A 22,784-nucleotide genomic window follows, 5' to 3' on the forward strand; every position below is an offset into this window, starting at 1 on the left:
TCTTATCCAGCCAAACTCACCATTGTGGTTGTGTACCGCCCACCAGGCTCCCTTGGTGAGTTTCTGGAGGAGCTTGACACACTTGTCTCGCACTTCCCTGTTGATGATTCTGCACTTATCCTTCTCGGTGACTTCAACATCCACACTGACAAGCTAGATCCTCTTCTCTCCTTCCTCTCCTCCTTTGACCTTCACCTCTCACCCTCTCTTCCTACCCACAGGGCCGACAACCAGCTGGACCTTATCTTTACTAGACACTGTCCTATTTCCAATCACTCTGTTACTCCCCTCCAGCTCTCTGACCACTATTTCATGTCCTACTCTCTCTCCCTCTCTTCACCCCCCTCAGCCCCTCCCCACATGGTTTCCCCCCGTAGACACCTCTGCTCTCTCTCCGCCACTGATCTTTCTTCCTCTGTTACCTCTATCCTCCCTACACCTGAATCTTTCTCTCTCCTACCCCCTGACACTGCTACTGATCTTCTTCTCTCTACCCTCTCCTCTTCTCTGGACAATCTCTGTCCCCTCACCTCCAGGCCTGCACGCCCAACTCCACCTGCCCCTTGGCTGACCGACTCAGTACGTGCTGACAGACGGAGCCTGAGAGTGGCAGAGCGCAAATGGAGAAAAGGCAAACTCCCAGAGGACCTTCTCAACTTCCAATCCGTTCTTTCCACGTTCTCTTCCTCCCTTTCTGCTGCTAAGGCTGCCTTCTATCGCTCTGAAATCCTATCCTCTGCCTCTAATCCTAAGAAACTCTTTGAAACCTTCTCTACACTTCTTCAACCTCAACTTCCTCCCTTCTCCCTGATGACTTCGCTAACTTCTTTGACAAGAAGGTAAACGACATCAGATCCTCCTTTTCTCACCACCCGGTTAGTGCTGCTTGCACCATCGCACCCTCCCTCACCTCTCCACGTCCCACCCTATCCCAACTTGCTCCCCTCTCCTCCAACGAGGTCCTCAACCTCATCACATCCAGTCGCCCCACCACATGTTCCCTTGACCTGGTCCCCACCCCTCTTCTTCGGTCTACAGCACCAGAACTCCTTCCCTTTCTAACCCACCTCTCAACACCTCCCTCCAGGCAGGATGCTTTCCATCTGCCTTCAACACTGCTAGTCACCCCCCTTCTCAAGAAACCATCACTTAATCCCTCTGACGTCAAAAACTACAGACCAGTTTCCCTTCTACCCTTTCTATCCAAAACTTTTGAACGTGTTGTCTTTAACCAACTTTCTTTGTACCTCCACCAGAACAATCTGCTGGACCCCAACCAGTCTGGGTTCAGGGTGGGTCACTCGATAGAGACGGCCCTCCTTGCAGTGACATACTCCTGGACCTGTCAGCTGCGTTCGACACAATGAACCACCAGATCCTCCTCTCTACCCTCGAGGGGCTGGGTGTCACAGGCTCTGCACTCTCAATGTTTGCATCCTACCTGATGGGTCGCTCCTACCAGGTGACATGGAGGGGATCTGTGTCGGAGCCTCGCAGACTGACTACAGGCGTTCCACAGGGTTCGGTTCTGGTCCTCTCCTTTTCTCCCTGTGCACGACATCCATGGGTTCTGTTATTCGCTCGCATGACTTCTCTTACCATTGTTATGCCGATGACACCCAGCTGATCTTGTCCTTTCCTCCCTCTGACACACAAGTAGAGACACGCATTGCTGCGTGCTTGACTGACATCTCGGAGTGGATGGCGACACACCACCTGAAGTTCAATCTGGACAAGACAGAGCTGATGTTCCTCCCGGAGAAAGGTTGCCCGCACCGAGACCTGGCCATCACCATGGACAACACAGTAGTCACACCAACTCGGACTGTGAGGAATCTTGGGTGTGATCCTGGACGACCAACTGTCGTTTGCTGCAAATGTTGCATCGGTTGCTTGCTCCTGCAGATTTCTCCTTCATAATATCAGGAGGATTCGCCCATTCTTCACTGACGAGACGTCACAGGTGCTCATCCAGGCACTGGTCATCTCCCGGCTGGACTACGGCAACTCCCTCCTTGCTGGCGCCCCGGCGTCGGCTGTCAGACCTCTGGAACTTGTTCAGAAAGCTGCAGCTCGTCTGGTGTTCAACCACCCTAAGTTCTCCCACACAACTCCCCTTCTCATGCCCCTACACTGGCTCCCAGTAGCTGCTCGCATCCAGTTTAAGACTCTGGTGCTAGCCTACAGGGCAGTGAAAGGAACAGCTCCTTCCTATCTCCAGGCCATGGTCAAGCCCTACACCCCCGCCCCACCACTTCGCTCTGCTGCCTCAGGACGCCTGCTTGCCCTGTCGCTTAGAGGCCCCTGCTGCCGATCGACCCGGTCATGGCTCTGTTCTGTCCTGGTCCCACAGTGGTGGAATGAACTCCCCACTGATGTCAGGACAGCGGAGTCGCTGCCCATCTTTCGGCGCAGGTTGAAAACTCACCTCTTCAAGAACTACTACCCTGTTACTTGCTCTTAGCACTTATTGTATTCACTCATTCAAAAAAAAAAAAACTCTTTCTTGCGCTTTTACTTTAGCACTGGTTTTGCTCTTAGATGCTTGTTTAGATGCACTTATGACCTCTGGTGACTAGTAGTTCTCCTGATCTCCTACGGTACATGAAGCTCTTACTGTAAGTCGCTTTGGATAAAAGCGTCGGCTACATTAATGTAACATGTCATGTTGACCGTGTGCAGTAAACATTATGTACATGATAGAACAGAGTAAACCATAAGAGAATATGAGTTATGGGCTTTTGGAGTTGAAAGTAACCTACATCCTCACAGAATATATAATCTACATCCTAACAGGATATATAAAGTAATCTACATCCTAACAGAATATATAAAGTAACCTACATGCTCACAAAATATAAAAAGTAATCTATATCCTAACAGGGTATATAAAGTAACCTACATCCTAACAGGATATATCAAGTAATCTACATCCTAACAGGATATATCAAGTAATCTACATCCTAACAGGGTATAGAAAGTAATCTACATCCTAACAGAATATATAAAGTAACCTACATGCTCACAAAATATAAAAAGTAATCTACATCCTAACAGGGTATATCAAGTAACCTACATCCTAACAGGATATATCAAGTAATCTACATCCTAACAGGGTATATAAAATAATCTACATCCTAACAGAATATATAAAGTAACCTACATGCTCACAAAATATAAAAAGTAATCTACATCCTAACAGGATATATCAAGTAATCTACATCCTAACAGAATATAAAGCAGCTGAAATCTTAAATACAGAGCAATGTTTCCTAAAATGGAAGAAATTATAAGTGAATAAATGAATATAAATAGCAACAGTTAGGATCCGACTGTAGGCCTCATGTTTAATGATGATTGTTGTGCAGCAGACATCCATTGTAAAGTGGTTGTGATCGCAACAGACCTCCATCCTGGAACACCTCCCATGTTCCGACAGCAGATCACACCGGGTGCTGGTGCTCACACATTCCTCCAACACTTTATTTAAACTCTGACTGATGGTGACGGGTCCTCGAGTTTAGTGTGAAAAGAGAAATCTCTCCAAATAGAGTTTAAACCACTGACTTCCATATTGTCTTCTCTGGTCAAGCCATGGTACTTCAGCACACAGCGATGAGGAGTTTTCTGTGCCACGGAGACACACAAAACCCACATCCACCCGGATTTCACCACTCAGACTTACCTGAACTCACACCACATAAAGACCTGATCTTAGACCACGTATGACCTTAAACTACATATGATCCTAGACCACATATCATCTTAGCCCACATATGATCCTAGACCACATATGATCTTAGACCACATATGGTCTTAGACCACAAATGGACGTGGCTCAGAATGCAACTGGTAGATGTGGCTTTTCTGTGTTCACAGTATGACTGACGTGAGGAGTTGTGACATGATTGACACGTGAGGAGTTGTGACATTATGATTGACGTGAGGAGTTGTGACATGATTGACACGTGAGGAGTTGTGACATGATTGACATGTGGAGTGGGATTTGACTGACTAATCACATTATGATTGATGTGAGGAGATGTGACATTATGATTGACATGTGAGGAGAGGGATTTGACTGACTAATCACATTATGATTGACATGTGAGGAATTGACATTATGATTGACATGTGAGGAGAGGGATTTGACTGACTAATGACATTATGATTGACATGTGAGGAGTTGTGACATTATGATTGACATGTGGAGTGAGATTTGACTGACTGATCAAGTGTGTTCTGAGACTCCAGACAGCTGAGAGTCCCTCACAGCACCACATGTGGTTCTTCACACAACACAGGCAGATGAGCAGACAGACAGATATGCGGGTGACAAGTTTTGCAGACAAAACACATAAATTGTGTAAGAAGTTGACAACATCTGTGCTTAAGTGAGGCCAAACTAGCTGTGATGCTCTCTAGTGGCCATTTCCGGTACAACGTTTAACCCCACACACAGCCCCGCAGGTGAAGAGCACACACCAACACGTCAAATAAATGTTTCCTTCCAGTGTGTTCTCTCATTTCAACTAGTTCCCTTCACATGACCCCCCCCCCCCCAGGTGTCATCTTCCAGATACCTGTGTTTTACTCAGTGATGTTGAGAGGGGTGTGGTGTCTGGGGTCAGGCGAGAGACAGCAGGCAGGGCAGTCACATGGGCAGCAGGCATGCTGCCCCACCTCTGTCTCTACTGCACAGACTCTGCTTCCAGTGTTCATCTGTGACACATGTAGGAGGGAGAGGGTGGTGACCAGAATGGTGATATGTTGGCTTTGAAATAGCACAATGAGAGTGAGTGATGTCATAAAGTCCACTTTAAACAGTCTCTGAGCGGTCACTTAGACACACAGACAGACACAAGAATAATGAATAAACAGTGAATTAACAGTGACATGAAATAATAAAGCTGTGTTTTTAAACTGTGGCTCTGGGCCCAAAAAGGGGTGAGGATTGTCCCTAGTGGCCCCACCTGAGAAGTGGGTCAGATTAAGTATAAGCTTAGAATCGGGGTGAGTAATGGTGAAGGTTGGAGTTAGTTCAGGTGAAGGTTCTGGTTTGGCCTGCTGGTAGGTCGTATCTTCATCTCAGTGAACTTGAGCGAGTACTGCCAGCCAGTCCAACTGGACCACTCCACCCCATCAGCGTAGGAGGCGTGGCTTCCTCTTAGGTACTGGCCATTGAGGTTGGACGTGTGGCAGTTTCGGTACCACCAGGCACCCTGATAGTACACAGCACAGTTGTTCTCTGATTGGTCCTGGTCACGGTCTTTAGTGGTGAACTGCATCCCAGAATGCTTCAGGAGTGAATCACCTGGAGTCGGAGCAGTGTGGAAGCTTTTACAGAAGCACTTTTTTGCCAAAAAAAGAAACACCTCCATCCAATACCTCCATCCTATAACCCTGTACCTGCAACCCACACCCCTATACATCTGTCCTTACCCATAGAAAACTAATCATAAATGTAACGGGATTATTAGTTGTAGCACTATCGAAGTATTTATACCTGCAGTTCCAGAGTAGTCGTCCACCGTCAGCGGATAACCGTCCTCCTCAGGGTTCACCGAGTTAACGCCGACAGCAAAGCTGCCGTAATGTGCAAACGCCGTGCCGTTCTCAAAGTCAGCCATGTCGATCCGCAGCTCATATCCCCCTGTTCTGGTCAGGGAATAGATCCTCTGCAGACCTGATCAAGAGACATTGACACCGAGGAGAGAGGGGGAGACAGAGAGAGGGAGAGGGAAGTATATTTACCTGGGACCTGGAGCTGGCTGCCATGTGGTGTCTCATGATAAGCTGTTTTCTGGGGTCTACTCTACAGCCCTTTCCTACTTGCACTTGCTTGCCTCACTCCTTTATCAGCGTTTGCACTTGATGGTCCTTCGTGCTGTCGCCTCCTACTCTACGCTGCACGTAGACTTACTGTCTGCATGTCATGTGCAGTCTTGCTATGATACAACTGTTGTGTATTGTTGTACAATGTCAGATCCCACACATGTGTTGTTGCTAATCACTGTCTCACTTTGATGACAGCATCTGTCACATGACTAAATGTACATGTTTTGTTTCACAAAAGTCAAAACATTTTTAACAATATTAACAGAATATTTCTCAATAATTGCTATTTCCTCCATTTGCCCTAATTACAGCTTCTAATGACAGCTTGTAACTACAGCTTATAACCACAGCTTGTAATTACAGCTTGTAACTACAGCTTGTAACTACAGCTTGTAATGACAGCTTATAATTACAGCTTGTAATGACAGCTTGCTAACTACAGCTTGCTAACTACAGCTTATAATTACAGCTTGTAATGACAGCTTGTAACTACAGCTTGCTAACTACAGCTTATAATTACAGCTTGTAATGACAGCTTGTAACTACAGCTTGTAATTACAGCTTGTAACTACAGCTTATAATCACAGCTTGTAATGACAGCTTGTAACTACAGCTTATAATTACAGCTTGTAATGACATCTTATAATTACAGCTTGTAATGACAGCTTGTAACGACAGCTTGTAATGACAACTTGTAACTACAGCTTGTAATGACAGCTTGTAATTACAGCTTGTAATGACAGCTTGTAACTACAGCTTGTAATTACAGCTTGTACTTACAGCTTGTAATTACAGCTTGTAACTACAGTTTATAACCACAGCTTCTAATGACAGCTTGTAACTACAGCTTGTAATTACAGCTTGTAATGACAGCTTGCTAACTACAGCTTGCTAACTACAGCTTATAATTACAGCTTGTAACTACAGCTTGTAACTACAGCTTGTAATGACAGCTTGTAATGACAGCTTGTAATGACAGCTTGTAATTACAGCTTGTAACTACAGCTTATAATTACAGCTTGTAATGACAGCTTGTAACTACAGCTTGCTAACTACAGCTTATAATTACAGCTTGTAATGACAGCTTGTAATGACAGCTTGTAACTACAGCTTGTAATTACAGCTTGTAATGACAGCTTGTAATGACAGCTTGTAACTACAGGTCGCTAACTACAGCTTATAATTACAGCTTGTAATGACAGCTTGTAACGACAGCTTGTAATGACAGCTTGTAACTACAGCTTGTAATGACAGCTTGTAACGACAGCTTGTAATTACAGCTTGTAATGACAGCTTGTAACTACAGCTGGTAATTATAGTTTGTAATGACAGCTTGTAACCACAGCTTATAATTACAGCTTGTAACGACAGCTTGCTAACTACAGCTTATAATTACAGCTTGTAATGACAGCTTGTAATGACAGCTTGTAATGACAGCTTGTAACTACAGCTTGTAATTACAGCTTGTAATGACAGCTTGTCATTACAGCTTGTAACTACAGCTTATAATTACAGCTTGTAATGACAGCTTGTAACTACAGGTCGCTAACTACAGCTTATAATTACAGCTTGTAATGACAGCTTGTAACGACAGCTTGTAATGACAGCTTGTAACTACAGCTTGTAATGACAGCTTGTAACGACAGCTTGTAATTACAGCTTGTAATGACAGCTTGTAACCACAGCTTATAATTACAGCTTGTAACGACAGCTTGCTAACTACAGCTTATAATTACAGCTTCTAATGACAGCTTGTAACTGCAGCTTGTAACTACAGCTTATAATTACAGCTTGTAATGACAGCTTGTAACTACAGCTTGTAATGACAGCTTGTAACGACAGCTGGTAATTATAGTTTGTAATGACAGCTTGTAACCACAGCTTGTAATGACAGCTTGTAACGACAGCTGGTAATTATAGTTTGTAATGACAGCTTATAATTACAGCTTGTAATGACAGCTTGTAACTACAGCTTGTAATTACAGCTTGTAATGACAGCTTGTAATTACAGCTTGTAATGACAGCTTGTAACTACAGCTTGCTAACTACAGCTTATAATTACAGCTTGTAACTACAGCTTGTAATGACAGCTTGTAACGACAGCTTGTAATTACAGCTTGTAATGACAGCTTGTAATGACAGCTTGTAACTACAGCTTGCTAACTACAGCTTATAATTACAGTTTGTAATGACAGCTTGTAACTACAGCTTGTAATTACAGCTTGTAACTACAGCTTGTAATTACAGCTTGTAATGACAGCTTGTAATTACAGCTTGTAACTACAGCTTATAATTACAGCTTGTAATGACAGCTTGTAACTACAGGTTGCTAACTACAGCTTGTAACTACAGCTTGTAATGACAGCTTGTAACGACAGCTTGTAATTACAGCTTGTAATGACAGCTTGTAACTACAGCTTGTAATTATAGTTTGTAATGACAGCTTGTAACCACAGCTTATAATTACAGCTTGTAACGACAGCTTGCTAACTACAGCTTATAATTACAGCTTCTAATGACAGCTTGTAACTGCAGCTTGTAACTACAGCTTATAATTACAGCTTGTAATGACAGCTTGTAACTACAGCTTGTAATTACAGCTTGTAATGACAGCTTGTAATTACAGCTTGTAATGACAGCTTGTAACTACAGCTTGCTAACTACAGCTTATAATTACAGCTTGTAACTACAGCTTGTAATGACAGCTTGTAACGACAGCTTGTAATTACAGCTTGTAATGACAGCTTGTAATTACAGCTTGTAATGACAGCTTGTAACTACAGCTTGCTAACTACAGCTTATAATTAGTTTGTAATGACAGCTTGTAACTACAGCTTATAATTACAGTTTGTAACGACAGCTTGCTAACCACAGCTTATAATTACAGCTTGTAATGACATCTTGCTAACCACAGCTTATAATTACAGCTTGTAATGACAGCTTGCTAACTACAGCTTATAATTACAGCTTGTAATTACAGCTTGGTAATTACAGCTTGGTAATTACAGCTTGCTTTCTAACTGGCATTGATTCTACAAGTTTGTGCAAAATGTGAGAATACACATAATTTCAGCTCTCCAAGAAAGATGAACCATATTCATCTGGACACAAAGTTCAATGGGAGAAACGTCCACTGGAGCACAAGCTAGGAGTCATCAGGATGCTGGACCACCCAGCTGACAACGTCCCCACCGACACAGCGGCCGGGAAAGGGGAGAAACCCCACATTAAACAGGCCCTGGTTAAGTGTGGTGATCCTGACTGGGGGTTTGTCAAAGCCAGGAAGACCCCAAACAGTGCAGCAGCTGATGGAAGAGAGGAGAAGCCGACCAGCTGCCTAAGTGTAAACCAGTGGTGATTCTGTATGTGGTGGGAGTGTCAGAACAGTTGAGATGCATATTTTCCAAACACCGCATGTCAGTTGCTTTCAAACCCCAAAACACGCTGCACCAGAAGTTGGTCCAGCCCAAGGATCCGATCCCCCGGCACAAACAGAGCAACATAGTGTAGCTGTTAAGTGCAAGGAGATTGTCGTGACTTGTACACTGGGAAACTAACCAGACGCTGGCCAAGAGGAAGACACAACACAGGAGAGCTACTGGCTCAGTGGCGCAGCCCTTCGATGCTGCTGCATCACAGCAAGAAGGTCCTGGGTTCAATTCCCGCCTGGGACGAGGTTAGCACTGGGGCAGTGGCTGTCTGTTTGTGCTCTGCATGTTCTCCCCGTGCTGAGGTGGCTTATCTCTCCGCTAGGGACCTTTCGGTGTGGAGCTTGGATGTTCTCCCCAAACTCACACGAGCAGCTATCCTCCAACCTCACAAAGAACCCCAATAAAGAAACGTGCAAAACACTCTGCTATCCTGTCCCTCAGCACGACGTGGCTGTCCACCTGGACGTTGTACCCGGGCACCGAAGAAAAGGGGTGTCCACTGCTCCTGGCTGCCTCTGGACAAAGGACAGCAGGATGGGAAAAATGCTGAGGGGATATTTCACTCACCACCGCATGTGTGTGTGTTCTAGTGTGGAGCTGTAAGATGAATAAACTCTCTCTCCCCCCCTCTCTCTCTCTCCCCCTCTCTCCCTCTCTCTCTCTTCCCCTCTCTCCCTCTCTCTCGCTCTCTCTCTCGTGCTCTCTCCCTCTCTCTCCCTCTTGCTCTCTCTCTCTTGCTCTCTCTCTCGTGCTCTCTCTCTCTCCCTCTCTCGTGCTCTCTCTCTCTCTCTCTCCCTCTCTCGTGCTCGCTCTCTCTCTCCCTCTCGTGCGCGCTCTCTCGCTCTCGCGCTCGCTCTCTCTCTCTCTCCCTCTCTCGTGCACGCTCTCTCTATCTCTCTCACACACACTCACACACACACACACACTCACACACACACACACACTCACACACACACACACACACACACACACACACACACACACACACACACACACACACACACACACACACACACACGCTTGCTGGTTGCCCATCGTATCCGACGATCAATCAATCACATTTTATTTGTATAGCACTTTTCATACAAACAAATGTAACACAAAGTGCTTCACACAATAAAACAATGAAATCAATAAAATCCCCCCCCACAAAAATAAATAAATAAAAGTACAGGCAAGTTTTATAAAAGTACAGACAAGTTTAAAACTGAGTTAGTGAAATAAATAAATAAAAGTGCCATAAACACTGATTAATTAGAAGTCACAACAGAGCAGAATATATAAAAATAGGAAAATATATAAAACACACACACACACACACACACACACACACACACACACACTATGACTTTAGCTGTAGGCTGTTTTAAAAAGTAAGGTTTTGAGCCTGCTTTTAAATGTGTCCAGTGTGGAGGCCTCTCTCAGGTCCTCAGGCAGGGTGTCCAGTGTGGAGGCCTCTCTCAGGTCCTCAGGCAGGGTGTCCAGTGTGGGGGCCTCTCTCAGGTCCTCAGGCAGGGCGTCCAGTGTGGAGGCCTCTCTCAGGTCCTCAGGCAGGGTGTCCAGTGTGGAGGCCTCTCTCAGGTCCTCAGGCAGGGTGTCCAGTGTGGAGGCCTCTCTCAGGTCCTCAGGCAGGGTGTCCAGTGTGGAGGCCTCTCTCAGGTCCTCAGGCAGGGTGTCCAGTGTGGAGGCCTCTCTCAGGTCCTCAGGCAGGGCGTTCCATCTACTTGGGGCGTAAATAGAAGATGCAGTTTCCCCTGCTCTAGACCTGCACGAGGGATGGTTAAAAGACCACTGCCACTGGACCTGAGAGTTCTTGCTGGTTTATAAGGAAATAGCACGTCTTTTACATAGCGTGGTGCAAGGCCATTTAGCGCTTTGTATACAAGTAAAATACTTTTAACATCAATCCTAGTTTTAACGGGGAGCCAATGCAGAGATCTAAGAACAGGTGTAATGTGCTCATACTTTTTAGTTCTGGTGAGAACACGTGCTGCCGCATTTTGAATTAATTGTAGTTGGTGCACAGCTGATTTTGGGAGGCCGGTGTATAGTCCATTGCAGTAGTCTAGTCTACTTGTTATAAATGCAGGGATTCATTTCTCATGATAGAAAGCTCATGATAGAAAGCCCCTTAGTTTTGAAAGGTTTTTAAGATGGTAGAAGGCTGATCTTGTGAGATGATGGATGTGGCTCTTAAAATTTAGATCACTGTCTATGATTACACCATGATTTCTAGCTTGACATTTGCACTCCAGAGACAGAGAGCTGAGATGAGCTGCAGTTCTCTGTCTCTGAGTCTTTGCACCAGAAATAAGTATTTCTGTCTTGTCTTTGTTCAGCTGTAAAAAGTTCTCTGAGATCCATAAAGTAATTTCATCAATACACTGAATTGGGGAACGTGTGGGTGCTAGGTCATCAGAAGATAGGGATATGTACAGTTGTGAATCATCTGCATAATTATGGTAATTTATTTTGTGTTTCTGTATAACATGCAAGTGGGAGCATATAGAGATTGAATAGCAGTGGTCCAAGAATCGAACCTTGGGGTAGCCCACACAGTATACCCACTTTGTCCGAGGAAAAGTCTCCAATAGACACAAAGAACTGCCTGTCCTGAAGGTATGTTCTAAACCAGTTGAGAACCGGGCCAGAAAGGCGACCCATTTTTCTAATCTCTCTAGCAAAATATCATGATCAACAGTGTCGGAAACAGCACTGAGATCCAGGAGCACAAGAACAGACAATTGTTTAGAATCCGTGTTCATAGGCAGATCGTTCACAACTTTGATAAGTGCTGATTCTGTGCTATGGTGAGATCAAAAACCTGATTGACAAATGTCTAGAAGGCTGTTAGATATTAAATAGTTATTAAGCTGAGAATAAAATGTTTTTTCAAGGATTTTGCTGAGGAATGGTAAGTTGGAGATGGGCCTGTAGTTGGCAATAGGCAGTCGCATCAAGATTACTCTTCTTCAGAAGTGGTTTAACGACAGCTGTCTTGAGTGCTGCAGGAAATATACCTGTCTGAAGAGAGTAGTTAATAATTTCCAAAACGTCATGTACTAAGCAATTAAAAACATTTTTAAAAAATGTGGTAGGGAGATGATCCAAGCAGCAGGTGGACGACCTGAGCCACCTAACATTATTGTCTAGACTTTTAAGGTCTAGAGGGTCAAAGTGAGACATGGCGCCAGTGATATTTCTGGAGAACTGGAGGGCAGGTTCATTACTGGATCTTGAGGTACTAATGTTCTGTCTAATGGCAATAATTGTGTTATTGAAGAATGTAGCAAATTGCTCACATTTTTCAGGGGACAGCATCTCTGATGGGTTTGGAGATGGTGGATTAATAAGTCGGTCAATAGCAGAGAAAATCACTTTACCATTGTTAATATTTTCACTAATGATTTTAGAGAAAAAAGACTGTCTGGCCTGTTTAATTTCTTTGCAGTACTTGTTCAGTCTGTCCTTGTAAATGTCATGGTGAACCTGAAGTTTAGTCTTTCTCCACTGTCCTTCTGCCTGGCGACACTCTCTTAAGCTGCCTAACAACCACTCCATTTCTCCAGGGGGCTTTTTGTTTTTCTATGTTTTTAGTTTTAACAGGTGCAATGTTGTCAAAGATATTTGGTATTTTTGAGTTGAAGTTGCTCACAAGATCCTCAGTTTGTGATGACATGAATGGTGACAACTCATTTACGGTTTTCTGGAAGGTTTTAATTGTGTTATTATCAATGAAGTGTTTTTTTGATCATTCGAATGCTCTTCTGTTGTACAGGAAGAGCAGACACTTCAACAAATATACAACAGTGATCAGAGATAGCAACATCCATGACACAGGGTACCATAATATTAAGTCCTTTTGATATGACTAAGTCTAGAGTATGCCCCTTATTGTGGGTGGGTCCGGAAACATGCTGAGTGAGAGCAAATGCATTCAGTAAGCTAATTAGGTTTCTAGCATCGGGGTCTGTTTGATTGTCAACATGAACATTAAAATCACCCAGGATGATGAAATAATCATAATCAGTGGAAACCATAGACAGTAGCTCCGAAAATTCCTCAAGAAAGCCATGTTTAGATTTTGGTGGCCGATAGACAGTAATTATTAAAACCATAGCAGTACAATGTGTAGTAAGAGCAAGGTGTTCAGAAGACGTTAATTTCCCAAGGGGGATTTCCTTGCAGCTATAGGAATCAGAGAAGACAGCAACTATTCCACCGCCTTTCTTATCAGATCAGGTGGTGTGGATGAATTTGAAGCCAGGAGGTGCAGTCTCAATAAGCACTACTGCGCCATTTCTGTCCAGCCAGGTCTCGGTCAGTAGGGTGAAGACCAGGTTATAGGTACTTATAAGATCAATAACTAAAAATGACTTATTAGTTTGCGACCTGACGTCTAATAAAGCCATTTTTATTGTCTGAGGTGCATGGCTTTGTGGGGGACTGATAACTGAAGTCCAAACAAGCAACAGATTGTTTAGCTCCCTGTATGTTACAGGGAAATTACAGGGCCTGTGTCTATGGTTTATTACAGGAATTAGTATGGCAGAGTGACTGTCATTGGTATGATGGATCAAACTCACCAAAGGACCTGAATTAGTATGGTTTACAACGGAACCAAAATTGAAACCACTCTGCTCGATGATGATGACCATCTTCTCCTATGTGTGAGTCCTTTGGTGGCTGAGTAGTCCGATCCTGGAAGCACAGTTGTGGTTGCAGACCAGGCATGTAAAAGAAAGTGGTGCTGGGGGGAGCAGGAGTAGCTTTTTTGCAGACTGGGCATGTAAAAGTGGTGCGGGGGGGCAGGGGTAGCTTTGCGAGCATGCCTCTTCGCACGCTTTGCTACATGGTGTTGTGTGCGCTGGTTTTCCATATACTTCCCTCTCTGTGAGACGTGAGATGGTGCGGCAGGAGGCAAGTTCCTCCAAAGAAGAGGGGTTGATCTGGCATCTTTTCAGTGTGGTCTTCATTTGGTCTTTGAACCGCTTCTTCTGCCCACCAGCAGTGCGTTGACCAAGGTGTAGTTGGCCGTAGAGGACTTTACGTGGGAGTCGTTGGCTGGGCATGTGAATTACATGCCCAAGCCACCTGAGTTGATGGTGGTTTAGGGTAGACTCCACGCTGCAACTGCCTGCCCATTCCAACACCTCTGTGTGTGGCACGCTGTCTTACCAAGTAATGCCGAGGATCCTCTGGAGACATCTCACATGGAAGGTCTCCAGGTTTCTGAGATGGTGGCTGTAGATGGTCCATGCCTCACATCCATATAGCAGTGTGGAGATGCACACTGCTCTGTAAACAAGCACTGTGGTGTGGAGACTGAGGTTGCTGTTCTGGAAAACCTTTCTCCCTAGACGACCAAAAGATGTTGAGGATTGTTTGAGGCGGTGCTGGATCTCATCATCCATTGTGCAGGTGTCAGATAGTATGCTTCTCAGATATTTGAAGGCAGAACAGTGGCCAGTTGTTGCCCTTCTGCTGTGAAGGTTGTTGGGTGGCTTGGGAGGCCGGCACTCATCTGACAGATTACCTCTGTCTTTTGGGAGTTGATGATCAGTCCCATTCTCCTGTATGCAGTTACAACTGCTGACAGAGTGTTTTGTAGGGCCTCTGGTGTGTGAGCAACCAGGGCACAATCGTCGGCATACTGTAGCTCAATGATGTTCTCAGAGGTCAACTTGGTGGTTGCCTGAAACCTCCTGATGTTGACTAGGTTACAATGGCAACTCCAGCCTGCTTCTCCATCCTCCTTCGTAACAGTGTTGTAACACAGACTGAGAAGATATTGAACCGGACTGGAGCTAGCGCACAGCCTTGTCTGACTCAAGTTTGTACAGCAAAGGGCTCAGAACTGTGGTTCCCCACTACCATTTGGGCCATCATTCATGAGTGAAACTGTCCAGGGATGGTGAGAAACTTGGGTGGACATCCACATTTATTCAGGGCTTGCCACAGCAGGGCCCGGTTAACTGTATCAAATGCCTTTGAGAGGTCTATGAATGCTATGAATAAATCATTGTGCATTTCCCAGCATTTCTCCTGGAGCTGGCATGTGACAAAGATCATGTCAACGGTCCCTCTATCCTTTCGGAAGCCGCACTGTGACTCTGGTATGACCCATTCAGCTATTGTTAGTGTTAGTCTGTGGAGCATGATCTTGGCTAGGACCTTTACGGCAATGGCCAGTAGTGAAATACCCCTACTGTTGGAGCAGATGGATTTGTCTCCTTTGTTTTTATAAATGGTCACAATGTTGGTGTCTTTCCACTGTCGGGGGACACACTCGCGACTCCACACCTCAAGGATATATACAGTGTCCTCATACAGAGGTAGCCTCCTTCTTTAAGGATTTCAGCTGGAATGTTATCAGGTCCAGGGGGTTTGTTGTTTTTAAGGGTCTTGACTGCATGCAGGATTTCTTTGAAAGTTGGTGGGAGGTCTAGGTCTTGCAAGGTAGGCTGTTCAGGGAGCTCTGCCAGTACAGTTGAGTCCACTGGGGTGGGCTGGTTAAGCAAGGCGTTAAAATGCTCAGCCCACCACTCCACTAACAGGGCCTGGTCCTTGATAAGAGTTGTTCCATCAGCAGATCTAACGGATGCCAGGGAGCAATTTCTGGGGCCATAGATGGCCTTAACTGCATCATCAAAGCTATGCAAGTCGTTCATTCATGTCTGCATGAGCCTGGATTTCATTGCCTTTCAAAATCCACCACTCATTTTGCAGATTCCGCAGAGTTGCTTGGGCCTCATAGCGGAGGTCTCACCATTATTTCTAGAGAGGTTGGGATAGTGGGTTGCTGAGGGCGGCTCTGTGTGCCTTATGCATGTTGTCCAGTAAGGTGAAGATCTTTCTGGCATTGGCATCAAACCAGTCCTAATGTTTTTTTTTGTTTTTTTGTTTTGGTTTTGAAGCTAATGGATTGGGCTGCATTGTCAAAGAGGGTGGTGCTCAGAGAGGTCCACTTCCCATCCATCCCAGACTCTTGAGTTGATCAGCTGTTCAACGTCTTCTATCTTGTCGGCTACAGAATGATGGAAGGTGCTTCGAGTGTCACTTTTGGAGAGTCTGGCACAGTGGAGTGGTAACTTCTTTGGGCCACATTGGTGTCTCAAAGGTCAGACATGCACTCTTGACTTTTGTCAGGATCATGTGGTGGTCTGTCCAGCAGTCTGTTCCTCGCATGGGTCTTGTAAGGAGCACATTTTTAAGATCAGCCCACCTCACGCTAGCATAATCAATCAGGTGCCAGTGGTTGGATCTGCGATGCATCCAGGATACCTTTTATTCTTTTGTTGGAAAATGGTGTTTGTGATGGTGAGGTCATGTTCCAAGCACAGACTTAGAAGTCTTATGCCATTGGAGTTGACTTTTCCAATGCCGTGGTCACCAATCACTCCATTCCAGTTTTGCATGTTTTTGACTTTGTCGCTCCTTGGGATGCTGTTGAGCATACCATCGAGTGCCTGGTAGAAGCGATCTTTCTCTTCATCATAGGATGGTAAAGTTGGTGCGTAAGGTGTACTTATCAAGGTAATGTATCGGCATTTTGCGAGGGGTATTCAGAGAGTCATCAGCTGTTCCCTAATGCCCACTGGTGTTTCTTCGAGTTTGGGTAAGAGTATGTTCTTAACTGCAAAACCAACTCTATGAATGAGTTGACCTCCTTGGGGTATCCTTTCCAAAAGAATGTTTCGCCCTCTCCCATTTCATTGAGCGAGCCCTCCTCAAGGAGCCTGATCTTGCTGAGTGCCGCCACATCCACACAATAGTGCTTCAGCTTGCTGGCAATAAGTGCTGTTCTGTGTTGAGGTCTGTCTGTACCATGGCTGATGTCCAGGGGTGGTTACTGGTCCACTTCTTAGATGTCCTCCTCACAATTGGTTTAGAGAGTTTTAATTTCTACCTGTATGCAGGAATCAGGTGGATCATGACGTGGTCAGAGTGTCCCAGTGCGGTGCGGGGGACTGCGAGATAGGCACTGCTGATTGTAGTGCACCAGTAATCTAAAGTGTTCTTCGTCCTGGTTGGGCATTTAATCAGCTGACAGTATTTAGGTAGTTCATGGCTAAGATTCCCTTTGTTAAAGTCACCGAGGACAATAACAAAATAATTTGGGTTTTTCTGCTCCACACACAGTATCTGGTCAGCGAGTATGCGCTGTACCTCCTGCACATCGGCCTGCGGTGGAATATGAACACCGGCTGGAATAAATAAAGCGAACTCACGGAGGCAGTAGAAGGGTTTACAGTTGATGAAAAAAGTTTCCAGAACAGGAGAACAGTGCAGCAGAATCACTGTCACATCGGTACACCAGCCATTGTTAATATCAAAACTAATACTTCCAATTTGTGTTGCTGGAGAGCTCTCCGATCCACTTGGAACAGCTGGAAGTGCAGTGCAGAGTCTGGTATTGATCCACACAGCCAAGTTTTCGTGAAGCACAAAACGCAAGATGAAGAAAAGTCTCTATTCTTCCCCACTAGTAGATGAGGTTTGTTATTGCACATTAGAGAGAAATATTCCCAGCAATGGAGGGCGTAGTCAGCGTCTGCGGAGACGCAAGAGCATGCCAACACGTTTCCCTGTGCTCCAGAGTTTCCCTGTATGAACAAAAGTGAGTACACCCTTTACCAAAGTGTCCAATAATTGCACAGATGGGATGAGAAAGTTGGGAAATCCACCTGCAGAAGTAGTTTCCCTAATTTTCATAAGCTCTTCTGTGGTGAAAGGGTTCCGGGTATTGTAGCAAAACACTGAGTTTACAGAAGACCCAATACAAAACAACCAAACAAGGTTGAATAAGTTCATCTGGACACAACATTTATTGGGAAATACGTTTCATAAGCAACCTGTTCAGTCTCACCTGACTGCAGGTATACCACCCTTATAAATAACACAGTGGCATAACGACCCAAACCAACCACCAGTTTCATATGCAAATATGGGTGTGACCATTAACTAGAGGTACAATGGCAATGTGTACTATACAAAAATATGCACACCAACACACCGAGGCTGCCATCAGCGGCATTATCTTGCATGATTAGAATTCAAATCAGTTGATGATGTCCCCTAGCAAGTTGTGTGTGTGTGTGTGTGTGTGTGTGTGTGTGTGTGTGTGTGTGTGTGTGTGTGTGTGTGTGTGTGTGTGTGTGTGTGTGTGTCAGACCTAGCCAATGCTCTCCTGTAATTGCACCGAAGCCATCACGGTATCCAGCCCAGCCACGGTAAAAGTTCACAGAACCATCCTCCCTGCGTTGGATAACCTGCACACACACACACACACACACACACACACACACACACATACACACACAGATTGGTAAACCAATGAAAAGCTGGCTTGTTGCTGGGTTCTCTGGCAACACAGAGATTAGAAACTAAATAAGCTAACATTAGTTAGTAACAGTTGCTAGTAGCATTAGTAACATTAGTTAGTAATAGTACTTAGTAACAGTAGCTAGTAACATTAGTAACTGTATTCGTTTGAATTGAATTGTTTACATGTAAACTGTATTTGTGTAAACTGTATTCGTATTAACTGTATTCATGTAATCTGTATTTTTGTAAACTGTATTCATGTAAACTGCATTTGAGTAAATTGTATTCATGTAGACTATTCGTATGAACTGTTTTCACGTAAACTGTATTCATGTAAACTGTATTTGTGTAAACTATACATATAAGCTGTATTCATTTAAACTGTATTGTGTAAACTATTCATGTAAATTGTATTCATGTAAACTATTCGTATGAACTGTTTTCATGTAAACTATTCATGTAAACTGTATTCGTGTAAACTGTATTTGTCTAAACTGTATTCATGTAAACTGTATTTGTGTAAACTATATTTGTGTAAACTATTTGTATGAACTGTTTGCATGTAAACCGTATTCATGTAAACTGTATTTGTATGAACCGTTTTCATGTAAACTATATTCATGTAAACTGTATTTGTGTAAACTGTATTCATGTAAACTGTATTTGTGTAAACTGTATTTGTATGAACTGTATTCATGTAAACTGTTTTCATGTAAACTGTATTTGTGTAAACTGTATTCGTATGAACTGTATTCATGTAAACTGTATTTGTGTAAACTTTGTATGAACTGTATTCATGTAAACTGTATTTGTGTAAACTGTATTTGTATGAACTGTATTCATGTAAACTGTATTTGTGTAAACTATTCGTATGAACTGTTTTCATGTAAACTGTATTCATGTAAACTTTATTTGTGTAAACTGTATTCATGTAAACTGTATTTGTGTAAACTGTATTCATGTAAACTGTATTTGTGTAGACTGTATTCATGTAAACTGTATTTGTGTAAACCGTTTTCATGTAAACTGTATTTGTGTAAGCCCATTCGTGTAAACTGTATACATGTAAACTGTATTCGTGTAAACTGTATTCGTGTAAACTGTATTTGTGTAAACTGCATTTGTGTAAAGTGTGTCACACTCAACATGAAACATGAGGCATGATTTCACTATCAAAGCATGTTTTAAACATTTTTATGAAGTCTTAGTACACTCACTGGCCACTTTATTAGGTACACCTTGCTAGTACCGGGTTGGACCCCCTTTTGCCTTCAGAACTGCCTTAATCCTTCGTGGCATAGATTCAACAAGGTACTGGAAACATTCCTCAGAGAGTTTGGTCCATATTGACATGATAGCATCACACAGTTGCTGCAGATTTGTCGGCTGCACATCCATGATGCGAATCTCCCAGTCCGCCACATCCCAAAGGTGCTCTATTGGATTGAGATCTGGTGACTGTGGAGGCCATTTGAGTACAGTGAACTCATTGTCATGTTCAAGAAACCAGTCTGAGATGATTCGAGCTTTATGACATGGCGCGTTATCTTGCTGGAAGTAGCCATCAGAAGATGGGAACACTGTGGTCATAAAGGGATGGACATGGTCAGCAACAATACTCAGGTAGGCTGTGGCGTTGACACGATGCTCAATTGGTACTAAGGGGCCCAAAGTGTGCCAAGAAAATATCCCCGACACCATTACAACACCACCACCAGCCTGAACCGTTGATACATGGCAGGATGGATCCATGCTTTCATGTTGTTGACGCCAAATTCTGACCCTACCATCCGAATGTCGCAGCAGAAATCGAGACTCATCAGACCAGGCAAAGTTTTTCCAATCTTCTATTGTCCAATTTTGGTGAGCCTGTGCGAATTGTAGCCTCAGTTTCCTGTTCTTAGCTGACAGGAGTGGCACCCGGTGTGGTCTTCTGCTGCTGTAGCCCATCTGCCTCAAGGTTCGACGTGTTGTGCGTTCAGAGATGCTCTTCTGCATACCTCGGTTGTAATGAGTGGTTATTTGAGTTACTGTTGCCTTTCTATCAGCTCGAACCAGTCTGGCCATTCTCCTCTGACCTCTGGCATCAACAAGGCATTTTCGCCCACAGAACTGCCGCTCACTGGATATTTTCTCTTTTTCGGACCATTCTCTGTAAACCCTAGAGATGGTTGTGCGTGAAAATCCCAGTAGATCAGCAGTTTCTGAAATACTCAGACCAGCCCGTCTGGCACCAACAACCATGCCACGTTCAAAGTCACTTAAATCCCCTTTCTTCCCCATTCTGATGCTCGGTTTGAACTGCAGCAGATCGTCTTGACCATGTCTACATGCCTAAATGCATTGAGTTGCTGCCATGTGATTGGCTGATTAGAAATTTGCGTTAACGAGCAGTTGGAAGGATGTGCCTAATAAAGTGGCCGGTGAGTGTAGATGTTCTGCGTGTGATTGGCGGAGACGATGGGCCTCGGGGCCCCAGAGGAGATGACGCCACTCCTGGAAACCGTGGCAGTCATGAAGCCAAACAGAAGTATTCCCACCACACTGTCACACGACATAAATATACATGTATATGACAAAACACACTGGAAATATTTCCATCTTGTGCCGGTGAGATTGATGAACGGATGAACCAGTTTCAGTTAAACTACTCAAACACTCTGTCTGACACACGCACATCAATACCACAAACCTGAGTTGGACCTGAACCCAGACCGGCTCCTGAATGAATCAACACACTCACACAACCTCCTGCATGCTTCCTTCCCTGCCGCCACCAGAACAGCAACACAACTGTGCGGTGTGTGTTTGCTGGCGTATTTGTGTGTGTGTGTATTCATGTGTGTGTGTGTATTAGTGTGTGTGTGTGTGTGTGCGCACGTACCGTCCAGCCCCCACCATCGGTGTTCATATCACAGTAGACCATGAAGCCGTCGGGGTCGTGAGTAGGAAACACAGAGTACAGCCCATCTTCTGTGGCTCCGCCACTCTGCACCTCAGCACAGTCTCTGGGTCTGAACTCTGACAGAGACACACAAACACACACAAACATAAACATACACACACCTTAATACACACTCTGCACCTCAGCACAGGGTCTGAGTCTGAACCCTGACAGAAACACACAAACACACACAAACATAAACATACAGACAAGTGTTGTGTTTAACTTCTGGAGTGATTCTGAATTGCTGGTTCATCTAGAATAGAGTAAGTACCATCTTTCTTGCTTAACAGGTTGCTACTAGTCTTATTCCAGCTGCTTGAGTATGAGTCCTTTTCTCTATACATCTGCTGCTGCTGGTTCCTAGTGGGGTCTTATTCTATTTACTTACTTGTCTTATTTACTTATTCTAGCTGTAGCTGTTTTTAACCTAGTGTCCCTTAAATATTTCTGGTTGCCCAGCTGTTTTGATTCAGTTATCCTTTTAGCTTATAAATATATTCCTTAGTAACTTGCTGTTTGCAGTTTTAATAGTATTGTGTGAGGTTTGATAGAGTTTTACATAAGTGACCAGTTTCTGAGCAATAGGCCTATTTTCAGTGTACCTCTTTGGCCAATTGGTTGTTAAGTGGCCAGGGTGTGGCCTGCACTCCTGGCAGACAATTAGCAATCAGTGTTCTTTAAATCACTGCTGCTACTTGGAAGCATCGGGCAAACAAGCGTCAGGCAAACAAGCCTAGGTTGAATGAATGCTAGAGTGAAAAGGGCAAGCGTGACTTTTTCAAGCCAAGACTTCGTCAAGCAAGGACTGCTCTTTTTAGATCCGGTCAGTCATCTGTATTTTGTGTACCTAGTATAGACCACGTGTTTCCTTCGCATTCCTGTCCTTTCCTCTTCCCGGGGCTGGCATAGACGTTGGGTCACTCCTAGGTGCTGTGACCCTACCAATCTCATCTATCCCACTCTCTCCACTCACGTTGAGCAAGTGGTGATGGGAGGGCTCTGGAATTGCCAGTCTGCGGTGCCGAAAGCTGAGTTTATCTCAGGCTACGCATCCTTGCTCTCCCTCAACTTTCTTGCTCTAACTGAGACCTGGATCATGCCAGAAAACACTACCACACCAGCAGCTCTGTCTGATGTGTACTCTTTTTCTCACACTCCCAGAGCTGGGAGGCGGGGTGGTGGTACTGGCCTGCTAATCTCCCCGAAATGGAAATGCTCTCTTGTTTCCATTCCACAATTCT

General features: G+C 44.4%; 1 protein-coding gene across 1 annotated transcript in view; it reads right to left on the minus strand.

The window, feature by feature from the left end:
• Positions 1-5,036: 5,036 nt before the first annotated feature.
• Positions 5,037-22,784, minus strand: part of fibcd1a (fibrinogen C domain containing 1a) — a 52,186-nt gene continuing 34,438 nt past the window's right edge. The window contains exons 6-9 of the mRNA XM_056278077.1: positions 21,481-21,615; positions 18,445-18,541; positions 5,507-5,686; positions 5,037-5,314 (exon numbers count right to left, since the gene is read on the minus strand). Coding sequence (XP_056134052.1) covers positions 5,037-5,314; positions 5,507-5,686; positions 18,445-18,541; positions 21,481-21,615 — 690 coding nt within the window. The remainder of the gene's footprint in view (positions 5,315-5,506; positions 5,687-18,444; positions 18,542-21,480; positions 21,616-22,784) is intronic.

The sequence above is a fragment of the Lampris incognitus genome, chromosome 1 (assembly GCF_029633865.1).
Source record: "Lampris incognitus isolate fLamInc1 chromosome 1, fLamInc1.hap2, whole genome shotgun sequence".
In the NCBI taxonomy this organism is placed as follows: domain Eukaryota; kingdom Metazoa; phylum Chordata; class Actinopteri; order Lampriformes; family Lampridae; genus Lampris; species Lampris incognitus.